Source organism: Chenopodium quinoa, unplaced genomic scaffold (assembly GCF_001683475.1).
Source record: "Chenopodium quinoa cultivar QQ74 unplaced genomic scaffold, ASM168347v1, whole genome shotgun sequence".
NCBI classification, from domain to species: Eukaryota; Viridiplantae; Streptophyta; class Magnoliopsida; order Caryophyllales; family Amaranthaceae; genus Chenopodium; species Chenopodium quinoa.
In genome coordinates, this window is record NW_018742484.1 from 5,724,072 (window position 1) to 5,738,798 (window position 14,727).

Consider the following 14,727-nt stretch of genomic DNA (forward strand, 5'->3'; position numbering starts at 1 on the left):
AAAAGTACAAGACCAGTGGATAATTTAAGGGGAAAAAAGTGAACAGTATAATTATAGACAAAAGTTAGAGAGAGAAAGTGGAAAAAAGTACAATGCAAGTGGATAATTTAAGGATATATTAGGAAATTTAATGAATAAAGTTACAAAAATGAGGGTATAATGGTTTTTATATACTATCCAAACATAGAAACAAGAACAATATTTTGGGTCTCCAAAATAAGAAAACAAGAACTATATTGTGAGTGAGTAAATATTGTTCAGCAATACATCTGGCAAAATTAAATTTCCCATCAATATGTAGGATATGCAACTGTCAAATGATACAAGGCATCATAAGCTTCCTTGTCTGGCAACTTTGGCACAAAATTGGGCTGTTCAATGATATGTACATACAGCAAAATCATAATCACTAAACTAACCTAAAAATTCAAAAATTATCTAGCTATTCACTATCATATTTGCTCCTTGCACGAAGAGAATCCCACAAATTCTGATCTTCCTTCTGCAAGCTTGGCGAACCCTAGAATTTCTATTTACATCTGTAACACTACTTCAACTGTACATAAATCATTCACCCAGCAATACAACACGCCTTCTCCCAGTACAAGACTGTCAAAAAAATTGTCGAACAATACAGCATGAGCATGACAATTAAATTAACAGGGACTAGGCTCATTTGAGATGATCAATCAAGAGTTGCTGAGATACATGACTGGCCAATACTGACTGTCGATTACAAACTTCCCCTGGCTCACGATGAATTCCTTGTACAAACTTACTTCCAGCTAAGTCATTTCGACATGAAATATATCTCCATTTGTCTGGGAAACCTCTGGAATACCAGATAAAGTTTCTAGCTTTGTTTTGCAGAACAAGGGGTTGCCACTGGCATATAGACTTTTTTGGGACTTTCGATAAGGAAGTAAATGGTCCAAATGTTTAACTGGGAAAGCAACATTGCCACTGGTGCAAGCCCTGCAAGGCGTAGATGAGCCAGAAGCAGTCTGGGGTCCGGATATGGTAGAATTTCTGTACATTGGCAGTGATGACTTTGGATGCAAAAAAGGACTACCAATAGGAGAAACTGGACATGATATATGCTTTGACATCGGAGTGTTCCTGCATAGAAACCCAACAGTAAAAGAACTTCAGCATCTGTAGAAAATATACACTCAACCAGAATCAATTATCACTAAATTTATCTCAAGCACTCATAATTGAGCATTCATTGTGTTTTTAATAAAATGTTCATTTTAATAGTAGTCTCCTTCCCATCATCTCTTCACCACCCCAATTAAGTGGACTGCGTGATTATTTTTGTACTATGGATACGTTTTTGTCATACCAATTTGACTAATTGCCCATTAAAAAAATTACAAGTAGCATTGAGTAAAGGAAATACATAATTTTCATTGGTGATTTTTGATCTTATGAATGATACGTATAAAAATACAATAAAACAAGACAAGATTATAATGTCTAGAAATAAAGGATTTATCTGATCTAGGTGTGTCCAAACTCCTAATATAATCCAACCATGGTTACAAGTATGAAGAATTTTGAGCAATGAGGAAAGATCACAGCACAATCAAGGAATGAGCAAATGTGAATTAGAACGAAGAGAATTGCATCTCACTCTGGGCAGAGGCATGTTAATAGAGCCACTCTCATATAGATATTTGTTTTCCTATAATGGGTATGGTGTAACATTTGTGAAATTTCCTTGATGCTAAGGTGATTCCAAATCACAATTTAGTTATCAAATAAATGCCAACTTTCTAATCACCAGACGGCAGAGAACGCAAGGAGAGAAGAAGGAACCTGGATCCTGATCCATTTGTAATGTCCCTGGACAACTGAACAGCCACTCCTTCCAAGTCTGAGCTTGAAATTGTTTTCACGTGACTCATGCCCTGTAGTTACCAAATATTTAGCCACATATAGAAGCTTCTGCAGGCAACAAATAAATAGCAGCAGAAAATCTTTCGATAATCCAAATCACAATCAAAGCTAATTGCATATATGTAGTATGATTTATATTTGTTTCTCTCCCTCAGGCCCTCTCATATAAGTATTAACCCTGTGAAGTGCAAACCAATCTCCCCACCATCCCCCCACCCCCCTCCACACACACACACACACACACCCTGCCAACTAAATTACATGCTATTCGTAAAGAGAGAAAGAGGGATAGCAACTTTTTCCATTTCTCAGCCATCCAGATAGATATTCTCAGTGATATAATCAAGTTGACACAGTGAAGGCATGCATGCTACTGAAGGAAGTTGAGCAGAAATCACATATGGTAAAGAACACATTACACAGGGAAAAGTTTCCAAACATATCCGTCTTCATTAAAAAAAATTACTAAAGTTTTACTGCAAGTCAATTTACATGCAAGGACATCAAGAAACGGAAAGTTGGAAATCTAGCAGGATATCTAAGCAAATGTGCAAGACTTAAATTTATCTACTAGCTAAGGAAGGAATCTATTAGGCCTAAGAAATTCACATTACCCTTCACTAATATTTAAAAATTTATTAAAAATCCAGCACTTTCAAGCTTTTTCATGAATTTTGCAGCACAAAAAACCTGAACATGGTGCAGCAACCGGACACCCATAAACAATGCATATTTACACAGTAAGGTGACAAAAGGAAACCCTCATGCAATTATGTAGTGTTTAGCAATGAGATGTCATGTGATCTATTTCCATCAACTACAAATTTCATACCTTATATCTTTCTGCATCAAAAGGTGTATAGTGCAGCCCAAGTGGATCTAAACTTATTGAGCCTTTTACAGGTGAAGTTACATTTCTGATGAAAGGATGCCCCAACAGCTGGATAGCAGAAGGACGATCTCTCGGGTTTCGCTGCAAACATCGCCGAATAAAGTCCTTTCCTTCCATTGAGAGATGATCGGGGACTGTGGGAAGTTCTTTGCTGTTCCCAATTTTGAAGAGAGCTGCAACCTTCAGGACAAACCAAAACAAGAATGATTGAACTCATATATTAAAAGAGGGGGGGGGGGGGGCAGAGAGAGATCAATGCACAAGTACTAGTGTCGCAATTAGTGGATTTTATACCCTTCAACCTATCATTTGAAATTGCTACAATGGGAAGTGGTACGAACAAGATCATAGTTCTGAGATGAAACATGCAAACATCTGTCATTCATTAACACCTCATGCCACTCACCCCTTCATATTGACTCCAAGGAGGTTTTGAGGTAGCCATCTCTATTACAGTACATCCCAGACTCCATATATCAACAGCAAGGTTGCACCCATTCGAGTTCCTAATTACCTGAAGTAAAGCAAAATTGATCAATTCTGGAAACCCTGGTCAGAGCTCAAATTGAGAACCAGAGCAAAATATCAAGTTTGCTAACCTCAGGAGCCATCCAGTATGGGCTTCCTTTGAAAGAAAATGGACATGATTGCCCAGTGATCTGCAATGTTGTCAGATAAGTCTTTCAAATCAACAATTTATGTACAGAAGACACGGATACAATAATGCAGGTCGCCAGCAAGGATATTCTAAACTAACCTATCCTTTTTTCTTCAAGTCTATCTTGACATAAATCATTAAAGGATAACAAGACAATTTATTGTTAACTACATAAAAATGGAGGAATTAAACGAGGGAGAGGGAGACCGAAAATGACTTGGTTGGAAGGAGTTAGGAAGGATATGAAGTATATGGATTTGCATGAAAATGATGCATTTGATCGTAAGGGATGGAGGAGGAAGATTTTTGTGGATGACTATACGGAATAATCACTTTTGGTTCATGTAGCCGACCCCACTTATGGGATTAAGGCTTTGATTGATTGATACTTAAAAATTTTGCTTCATATGTGAGGGTAACACAATAGATAAAAATATACAATGAGCACTGGAGTTACAGAAATGTGAAGTGGGGTATCTAGACTATCTACTTACATGTTTCGCCATGCCAAAATCTGCCAATTTAACCTGCCCACTTGGGTCCACAAGAATATTGGCTCCTTTAATGTCTCTGCACAGCACATACCATCAACAGATATGAGAAGTAGCTAGTTTAAATATGACATGCTAACCAAGCAAGTAAAAGCAGATGAAAGCATAAACTTTTTTGCGACATGAACCTGTGAGCAGTGTTTTTAGAGTGCAAATACGCAAGTCCAGACAAAATTTGGCGTGTATAGCTGCGGATAGCTGATTCGCCAAGCTCACCATATTCCCGAAGAATTTTATATATAGAACCACCAGAGACATATTCTAAGTATATATACAGTTTGTCGTCAACCTACAGAAGATTGGAGCCTCGTATAATGTTAATATAGAACATAATCCCAGATCAGAAAAAAGAATTATTTAACTCAGCAGCATGAGATAAAAGGAAAGCAAAAGAGTTGAGTTTGCAAAGTAGATTAACCATAAGCATTAATACTCTTACAAACAAGGTTTTTAGCAATATATACCAAACAGAAACACTTCCAGCAATTTTTATTTTATTTTTTTTTGTTGGATGCCTTACCATATCAGAATCAAAATACTGCACAATATTTGGATGTCTAAAGTGGCTCAGCAGAGTGATTTCCTGCAACACAATCAACAAGCACAGCAATATTTTTAATGGACACATAAATCAAATGAAACTACTACTAAGGATCACCCCATGGAAATTTCAACAATTGACATAGGCTTTCTTTATATGTTTATTTAATTATTTATTGACAACACAAATAGAATGAGTGAAGACATACTTGTCTGAATTGCTGTGCACTTTCCTTTGACTTGGAATCATCAGAGAACAAAGTAACTTCCTTCATTGCACACATCTCACCAGTTTCACTGACAATCAAGAAATGGAGAATCAAATGAAAACAATTCAAGAAGTCAGATTAAACATTAATTAAGATGAGGATTATATTAAAAAAAAAAAAAAAAAAAAAAAAAAAAAAAAAAAAAACTGAACAGATCACGTATGACCAGAGCCCAAAGTAAAACAGGAGTAACAAACGGATGAGATAATAAAGTGTTAGAGATTCAAAGAATTCAACATAAGGTTGCTAAATTGAAAAACTTCCGCTACCAACCATATTAATTAATGATGCAAAACATGGAAACTTCAGTTAACAAACCTGTTGAAGCCCAGATAGACTTGACCGAATGTGCCACTTCCTATAAGCCGTCCTTTTTTCCATTGTGAAACAGGGCTTGTTGAAATTCCTGGTCGAACATGGGTTCTTGGATTAGTAGGAGTATTTACTCCTACATATGAAGATGAAAATGGACAAGAGCTGCAGGCTGTTGCAGGTGGTAGTGGTAGCTTGTGACTCTCAGGCTTTCCATCACCAAACCTATCCATAGGATGTAATGGACTCACAACGCCGTTTTGTACGCAAGAACCTCGACTAGGACTAATCATTATAGGGCTTGGTATTCGAGAATAATTTGGCGTACGCCCGCTCTGAGGCCCAAAGAAAGACTGATCTGAGACAGGATTAGGTCCTGAAATTTTTTCAGAACCCAAATTGCAGCAATGTTCAGGTCCAACCAAATTCATATCTGAGCATGGTGTTCCTACACCAGAACTAGATCTGATAACTTGTTCATGGGTACAAGCCTTTACTGGGCTTCGAGAAGGACTTGAAGTGTAGCTGTCTGGAGCACTGAAGAAACCAGCACGAGGAGCAATCTGCAGTTTGGTCACTTGGGTACCAAATGATCCTTTTTTGGTAGATTTCAAAGGGACATGATCACTGATTGACAGGTTAACTTGCTTTAATTGATCCTTCAAGATTCTTCGAGCAATGATAGAGGAATGATCCATGTGCCTTCATACATAGTTAAAAATAAGAATTCTATCAAAAAACAAAAAGACAAGCAATAGGTATCATTAAAACTATCCATTTGACATCATGTACATGATGAAAAAGAAAAGGTTGGTAAGAAAACGCCTACCTGGAAGGGCTGCTGATAGCCGTTGCATTCCCACTTCCATAATCAGAAGCCTGTGGGCTCAAGAACTGGGAATCAGGCTGATCATTTGTATCAACTGAGCTATTACTGGAGATGGAGGCAGTAACAGAATCTCCCCAAGCATCCACAGCAAAAGACTGTTCACGGTTATATTCATGTCCAGAGAGAAGATCAGAATTTAGCAAAGGCTGAGAGCATCCATTTAACTCCAAGCTTGATGGGATATGTCCAGAAAGAGGATGTTCTACTCCTACCCCTGGAGAATGCTGTACAGGAAGAGGAAGAGGTTGAGCATGAGGTTGCTCAGTAAAACAATGGCAAGGCGATACTTGCAACGAGGGTAATGTAGAATCTAAGTGGGGTGATCTCTTTTCTGAGCAAGCATCTATATAATCCTTTTCTGATCCTGCTACATCACCCATTTTCTTCTCTTCTGAACGAATGTTTAATTTCCTTTGTATTAAATCGATAAAACTTCTTCTGTTTGTCTTTTGTTGAACCTTTTTGGATGACAAATTGCCCCACCACATAGGCATATCTATGTGCAAATATACACCAGCAATGTGCTACTTGACCTAAGTACACTCTCAGAAGAAAGACAGTTGTGACTTAAATGTGAAAAAATGGAGATATATTGAAGAGAAGACAGATTTCACTCTAGTAAAAATGCAACTTCAAATGCCCCAGATGATTTCCCGACTTCCAGCATGATTTGCAAAGAATCTGTTTAGAAGATTTAGACATTAATATGACAAACATACATACTGTCACATTACAGTAAGACAACAGAAGTGGGGACGTTAAAGTAGATTCAATAGATCCTATACAGAATTGCTTAGTATGATGATGGCATGATATAGAATTCGTGAACAAAACAATTCTCAATCGAATCATTGGCCAAGAAAGGCAACTGAATCGACATGTTTATCCACGTATCAACACAAACACACACATAACGTCGCAACAAAAGTGTAATGGTCTACAAACAAAGCAACTTTGGAGCTTCAATACTAGAAGATTCACACCATTAATTTAAAAACCACCCTTATTTGTCTCTCTCAATGTATTGTAGAAATATTTAGAATTTCAGACCGTCAAATCCTAGCAAAAGGCCTTCACTCCCATGCACTTTTTAACAAATTCAACACTCCAGGTTTCAAAACAGTAACAAATACTCTTCTCAATCTACTTGTGAGACCTTTAACACACCACTAAAACTAATTCCCAGAAATCCTCTATATCTTCCACAAACATTTTATAAATATTCACACAAAGCAAAATTAAACTTAATTTCGACAGCAACAACGAACAACCTTATATAAAAGATTAGACTAAATACTCCAAAAATCCCTCCAAAAAAAGAATTTATAACTTAATTAAATAATTACCAATTTCAGTATATTGATACTGAATCAAACTCTTAAGTGGCTGATACTATGATCAAACTAAAGAATAAGTAACCTACATTACAAAGGTAACAATTATCATGCTTATACACCTATTTCGGTATTTCCTACACACACGCACTAGCATGTCCATTATGTTCCTGAGTACACCTAAACCCGGATTCCGGGAACACGTAAACACTTGTGTAAACACACACACACAACAAAAAAAAGAATAAAGCATTTCCCTTGACTAGTTTGTGAAATGAATAAAGCATTCGTCAAAGCCTAAAAACGAACCTGTTATCAAAATCACATCTTTATTACAGCATCCTTAAATTTCCCAATTTCCATTCTCAAACAAACATTACCTTTATATATAAACCAACTTAATTAAGCAAAATAATTAAGCACAACATTGACTAATTCCAACATAATTAACCCTTGAAATTAATAAACAGACCAAGTCAGAAAACAATCATCATAAACCTTAAAAATCGAATTAATTCCCAAGTCAAATAAACATCAAAGTAAATCAAATAACCCATGAATTTATATTTTGCTCACATGTCAAACATCAACTCGATCAAAACACTTTAAAAATCCAACATTTTTAATATAAATTGAAAACCCAGAAATCCAATTAAATTACACAATTTATAGAAGTTATAAATATTTAATAATCAGTGAAGAACAAGTTACCTGGTGATTGTTGAGGAGAGAGAAAATGTGAGTGAGGTTTTTTGATTTGAGACGAAGAAAGACCCTGACCCAAGAAATACGACAATTATTAAAATAAAAATAAATTGAAATAATAGAAGAATATTGACATCATCAACTACGTTCATTGGAGGTTATGTGACGTCAGGTGATATATAACCAACAGTAGAAGAAAGTGAAGTGAGTCACACATAAAAGCATTAATTTGTCTAATTAATCAATAATCATGTTTTAAGTTATAAGCTTAGAAGTTACAAGAAGCTTGTGTTAAATTAAAGTATTGTTTAAATGTTTAAATTAATCAGCTGAATCACGTTAATTGTGACCTTTCCATACTACGGAGTAGTATATAAGTACTCGTATTAAGTTAATGTGACCTTTGCATACTACGGAATACGGATTACTTAGTATATAAGTACTCCTATTAAGTTCCCTTCAAAAAAATAAAAATAAAAAGTACTCCTATTAAGTTAATGTTCAGCTATGAATGGTTAAGATAATTATATAATTATATTTACATATTTTGTATTAAGTTACCATAAATAAATTTACTTACTAGCTTCTGCATCAAGCAACCTCAAATACCTGTTCTCAAAAAAAAAAGCAACCTCAAATACTTGACTTGGCTACTATACAACTCGGTCAATATGTGTGCTTACTTGTGCTATCTTTAGAACTCTGCCTTTTAGGCCCCGTTTGGTTTGATGTAATATATTTTCAATGAAAAATTAGTTTTTATGCAAAATATATTTTAAAAAAAAATTTACAAATTAGTTTCCTTTGTTTGGTTGCATACAAGAAAACATCAAGAAAAAGAAAAAAAAAATAGGAATGGGAATGTGGGGATGGATTAGAGGGAAGTAAAAAGAAGATAAGGAGGAGGGAGGAAAATGTGGTTTCCCTTGTTTTCTAAAGGAAAATGTTTTATATCATTAAGGATGCAATTTTCCACTATTGGAAAAATTATTTTCCACCCCTCCACAAACCAAACAAAGGAAATGTGAAAAAAAGGAAATAATTTTTCATGAAAACATTTTACATCAAACCAAACGGGCCCTGATCTTTTTGCATGGAATATTAGAACGAATTCGTCTCACGATAGTTCAAACATTTTTCTAAATTACAAGTATTATAATATAGAATTGTTGCGACACTATTGAAAATGCATGATGTACTAGCTACTCTTTATGGAGTAATAAGAAAGTGAATGTGATATGTGACACGGCGTCCTATTGTTTTATTAAAAAAGTTTAGATTAGATTTAGGGCCTATTCCGATTTATTGAAAACAACTGAATTGAACTGAACTAATTAGGGCTGAACTGAACTAATTAGGGCTGAATAGAGTTGAAATGAATTGTTTACGAGAGAAGGAAATTAGGAACTGAATTGAGCTGAACTTATTGGAGCTGAACTGAACTGAACTGAATTGAAATTGAGCTCAACAGAACATACCCTTAGACTCTAATTTAAAGTCCAAAATCTTTAAGATTGGACTTGAACTCAACCACTCAAAACCCAATAGTTCAATTAAGTCTATAATTTCGTAATTAATTATTTGGACGTATGAACGTTGAAATTGACAAATATTTTTAGGGGCCATTTGGTTCGCTGGAATGGGGAAAGGGAATGGGAATAATTCCCTTTATTAGTGTTTGTTTTCACTTATTTGTCATTCCCATTCCCCCATTTTATTTTTGGGTTTACCCAAAAATCTCCTAAACCCATTCCCCACCCCCCCTACCTTTTGCATTCCCATTCCCCTACCACCGTCCACCACCATACCCTATCAACTGCATGCACCTCGCCGGACCTCACTTCACCTCGCCGGAACTTACTTCACCTCGTCGGATGCTCGTCGACCCTCCCCCGACCCTCGCCGCCCCTCCTCCCACCCGAAAATCCCCCCCATCCACGCATAACCCTTAAAAAACCCTCCCCTCCACCGGAACAACCGGCCGCACCTCACGGAAGTTCGTCGCCCCTACTCCGATCTTCGCCGCCGCCCCTCCCCTCACCCTGATAATGTCTCCTCTCCCCGGAAAACCCCCCCTCACCCACACATAACCCTAAAAAACCCTCCCCCTCCCCTTAGAACAACCGGCGGAAGGGTGGCGGAAGGGCGGCTAGGGGAGGCGGTGGGGTGGTTGGATGGTTGGGGTCTTCAAGGCTGCTGGAGAAAGAGGGAAAGAGAAGTGAAGAAGTGGTGGACTGGTGGTTGTGTGGTGGTGTATTTTTTTTATTTTTTTTTTAAAGTTGTTTCCTTTTGTTTTGTAAAACAAACAACTTTGTAAAATAAAGGGAGTTGCATTCAATTCCTCTTCTTTCCCTTTCTTTAAGTCATTCCCTTTTGCTTAGGTGAACCAAACGACCCCTTAGTTTTTAATATTAGTGGCTTTGAGAGATTAGGCTGTTATGCCTTCACTTACAAAGGGCTCTAAAATTTCATGACTCCTTTTCTCCATCTCTCCTACTAACGTTGAAGAAGATTTGGAAGATATCAAGAATCCTGAATGATTATGACTTGTACATATATGATTATTATGCCTATTTTCTCCTCTTTTTTTTAACATTTATTTACACTCTACTTCTTTTTTCTTTTCTCCAAATGTTATTACCTATGTAAATATCACTAACAATTGATGTAGAAATTGAAATCGAAAGTTGAAACTTTAACAAGTTAGCTGGTATCAAAGATGATTAATTATCATGCCTTGATATATTTGTATTTTAATTAGAGGAACTAACAATTTGATACGTACTTTGGGTTTGGGTATAAATATTTGGCCTAAATACAAGCCTTGCACAAAATGGGCCACCTATTTTTCCAAAGCTCATTTTGACCCAATCCAACCCATTAAGTATAGTTCATACTTTGTACAGGTTTATAGATTTGTAAAGATTAGGAAAGTTTTGACTACGCACAGAAAACTCATCAATAATAACTTAATAACTTAATACTAAAACAGTCACCGGAAGTGACACGTGTCACATCCTGGTGCTGTTTTTCCCCTCCAAATCTCTCCTTCTCTTTTTGATCTTTATTTTTTATTTTTTATTTTTTGTTAATATTTGATTCTATAATAATATTATTCTAAATCTTTTATATTATATCTTTATGACAAATATATTCCTTTTTACTTAGTGTTCATAATTATTCAATACACATTAAACACCTCTAGCTAATATTATATTTCAATTTCAATATAACTATATATTCAAATTAATTACAATTTTGTTTCTGAAATTATACTACTTTGTACTACATATATATTATCACAAATTAAGGATTTATAGAGTATAGTATAACAATAAAATAAATGTTGTGTTTGACAATTATATCATATGTCTAATTCTAGGAAAAGGTAAAATAACAATTAATTTTTTTTGTAAATTACGTAACTAAAAATATCGATATCTCAGTAAAAGCAAATAAAATTATTATTTTTTGCCGAGACACTTGATTGAGATGATAAATTTATTACATCCGACATTCATAAATAATCAGCATACTGACACGCCAGACGTAGTGACAATAATTGACATCTCCTTTTGTATTTTATTTTTATTTTTTTTATATATATATTTATTATCTATGATTAAACTTTCTAGACAATAAACAAAAATTATTAAGCTACAATTATTGAATAGCTTCAAACACAATTTTTTTATACAACAAGGAATGACGATATCATATATGTAAAGCATCAATCCATAAACAGAAAATGTAATGTGTGTGTGTACTTTTGCTAATAGTTTTAGTGGAGATTTTAGTCTATTGTTTGATTAATTTTTGATGTTTATTAAAAAGGCTTTTATAAATAAGTAAAGATAATAATATGGCCACTGGACGGCCCGTCTGGACCTGATCAAACCAAGCCCCCCGCTTGAAAAAAATTTCGGGTTTGGGCAACCCTCATTTTTGTTTTATTTTTTGCTTTGCCTATAAATATAGATTATGACATTATAATTTCTATATATTTGATGTGTATGTTTTATCAAATTTTACTTGTCGGATATAATTATTTTTTCATAAAAAGATTAGACTAATCGTGCATGGCACGGGCCTTAAGCTAGTGGTTCAATATAAGACAAACGAATCAATGTGCAACTGACAAGTGTCACTCTATGATTCGCTTCTCTTATATATGTAATACTATCTCTAAAAAAGACTTGACATGTTTTATTGCGTATTTTTGGTTAGTTTCTATTATATATATTATTTTGATTCCAAATTATATTTTATTGAATTTGATTGACTCTAAATAATTGATTAAATTTTCAATATATTAAATTTTTTTTCAAAGTTTATATATTTATGAATGTGTAATTTTTGTTTATTAAATTTCAAAGATATATGTACGTATATCTTTTTTCACACTTTATATCTACCTATCTAATGTAATTTTAGACTACATATCTAATGTAATTCTGAATTAATATGGAGTTTACGAATTGTGAATATACAAAATTAAAGTGAAATTAAATTAACTTAGATTAAAAAAAAATATATATATCTAATGTAACTTTTTCCTAAGAAAAAGTTAAACAATATTTTCCTAACAATAATTATGCTAATAATTTATGCATACATAATAATAATTAAAGATTCTGTACCAGTTTAAGATATTTTTTTTATTAACAAAGATTTCTAATGAAATTTATATGAAGAATTCAATTTTTAAAAGACAACAGATCATGATTGGATTTTGAGGTTGTAGAATTCTATTTTGTAGCTTGGTTTGTAGTTTTAGTTTTGTCTTTGTTAGTTGTTATCGGGGTTAGCGTACCCTTGTACCGTTTTATCTATAATTATCTTTTTTTTTTATTAATGATATTACTTAATTTACCAAAAAAAAATAAAACATTATATAAAGAATATTCTTATTTCTATAACCATTAAATTTTCATATTTCCTTACTAATGTAATGCTAATATTCAAATTTTAAATAATTACGATATAAGAATAGATGTCCGTAAAACATATATATTACATACATTATTGGTTAGTTGATGAAAGATGTCTTTAATTCTTAAAAATCTTAATAAATATCTTTTATTTGTATAAAATTTATCAATATCCATATCTATATATTTGTGTTGTATATTCAATCAGTTGTTGATTAGTTGTATGGATATTATGTAATTTTTTTTGACACAATGTTTGCTTATGAAAATATATATAGGGGTGGGTAAAATATAAGGTTATTATTGTTTCAGGGTTTTTTTTTGTGTCCTACGAGAGAGTTATGTCACCAAGACTGGATTCCCTGCCGGCTGTACCTGCAAAACAACGAAAGCTCCTGTTGGTAGGAGTTCCGCCTTCGACGATCAAGTTAGAACCGGTCAAAGTAAGGTAAAAATGCGGAAAGTAAAGGTAGATCTTCTCGGATCCCGAGATCAGGTGTTTTCTCTGATGTGAGAGAATGAATTGAGTTGTAATAAATGAATGTGTCCCCAAAATGGGGTAAATCTCCCTATTTATAGGGTCATTGGTAAATGTGCCCTTAGGTCATTTTGACCTAGATTGGTGGGTTGCGCCGTTTTGCGGCTTTCTCAAGAGTTGGGCCCTGAAGGCCATCTTTTTCCATTCTAATTTGGAAAGACACGTGTCAGCTGGTGGTCGGTCCTGTTTAGACCTTTCCTAGGCTGCCACGTGTCAGCCTCTTATTAGGCCACGTGTTAGCTTCTTAGTGGGTCACGTGGCTTGGGGTTTTTACCCAAATCATTTGCCCCTCACAGGAGTCACGTGGCATGCCACGTGGCACCACTACTACATTTTTAATTAAATTCAACGGCTAAAAAAGAGCTAGTGCAACGGCTCATTTTATTGCCGTTGCATTAGATAAGCCTAATACAACGGCATAAACTTTGAACATCAAAAGGTGGAGTTAACGCAACGGCTTTAAGAAGCTGTTACATTGGGTGTACTAATACAATGACATGAAAGGCTATTGCCACGGCAGTGATATTAAATGCTCCGTATGAAAATGCACTTAAAGTTCACTTTCCTTAGACCTCACCACCTCAGTTCTCTCTCCTCTCTCTTTCTCTCCTTCTCCCTCTTCTCTTCCTCAAAGACGAAGGCAACCAACGTTGCAGCCGCAACCACATCTACAACCACCGTCGCTCACAAATTAAGTTCTTTCTCTTTCTTCTCCCTCCTCATTCACTGATGGTCACGATGGTGATGGTGGTCGCGAGTGATAACGACGATGCGGTTCGATTTTTAGGGTTTTGATTGGTGTTCATGGTATGAGCTTCTTTAAACTTTCCTCTTTAAATTTCAAATTTAGGGTTCCTTTGCATAATTACTAGTTCAAATTTTTGATTTTTTTTCGATTTCTAGGGTTTTGATTTGTAACTGTTGGCGGTGGTGGAGAGCAGCAATGGTGAGTTTTGATTTGTAATTGATAGTGGTGGTGGAGAGTTGCTAAACTAACGTCGCTCAAACTCTAGCTTCGTGCCTTGATCTTTGAGTAAGCCTTATCTCTTTATCTCTCCTTTTTCTTCTTTCTCGCTCCTCTCTAATTCATCTCTTCTGCATTCATCAGGAAATAGAAAAATCTGCCAAAAAACAAGTCCATGTTTAGGCTTTGATTTATATGATTTCAGATTTATGTCTAATTTTAGGGAATTTACGAGTCTTATT

General features: G+C 34.9%; 1 protein-coding gene across 1 annotated transcript; it reads right to left on the bottom strand.

The window, feature by feature from the left end:
- Positions 1-217: 217 nt before the first annotated feature.
- LOC110719536 (mitogen-activated protein kinase kinase kinase YODA-like) lies at positions 218-8,127 on the bottom strand. The gene is made up of 12 exons (XM_021898488.1): positions 8,059-8,127; positions 5,954-6,694; positions 5,131-5,826; positions 4,753-4,840; positions 4,524-4,586; positions 4,132-4,292; positions 3,947-4,022; positions 3,394-3,453; positions 3,201-3,308; positions 2,735-2,974; positions 1,822-1,913; positions 218-1,119 (listed from the first exon to the last, which is right to left on the bottom strand). Exons 2-12 carry the CDS (start codon positions 6,505-6,507, stop codon positions 786-788), a joined length of 2,472 nt encoding a protein of 823 aa, XP_021754180.1. The 5' UTR covers positions 6,508-6,694; positions 8,059-8,127; the 3' UTR covers positions 218-785.
- Positions 8,128-14,727: the final 6,600 nt, after the last annotated feature.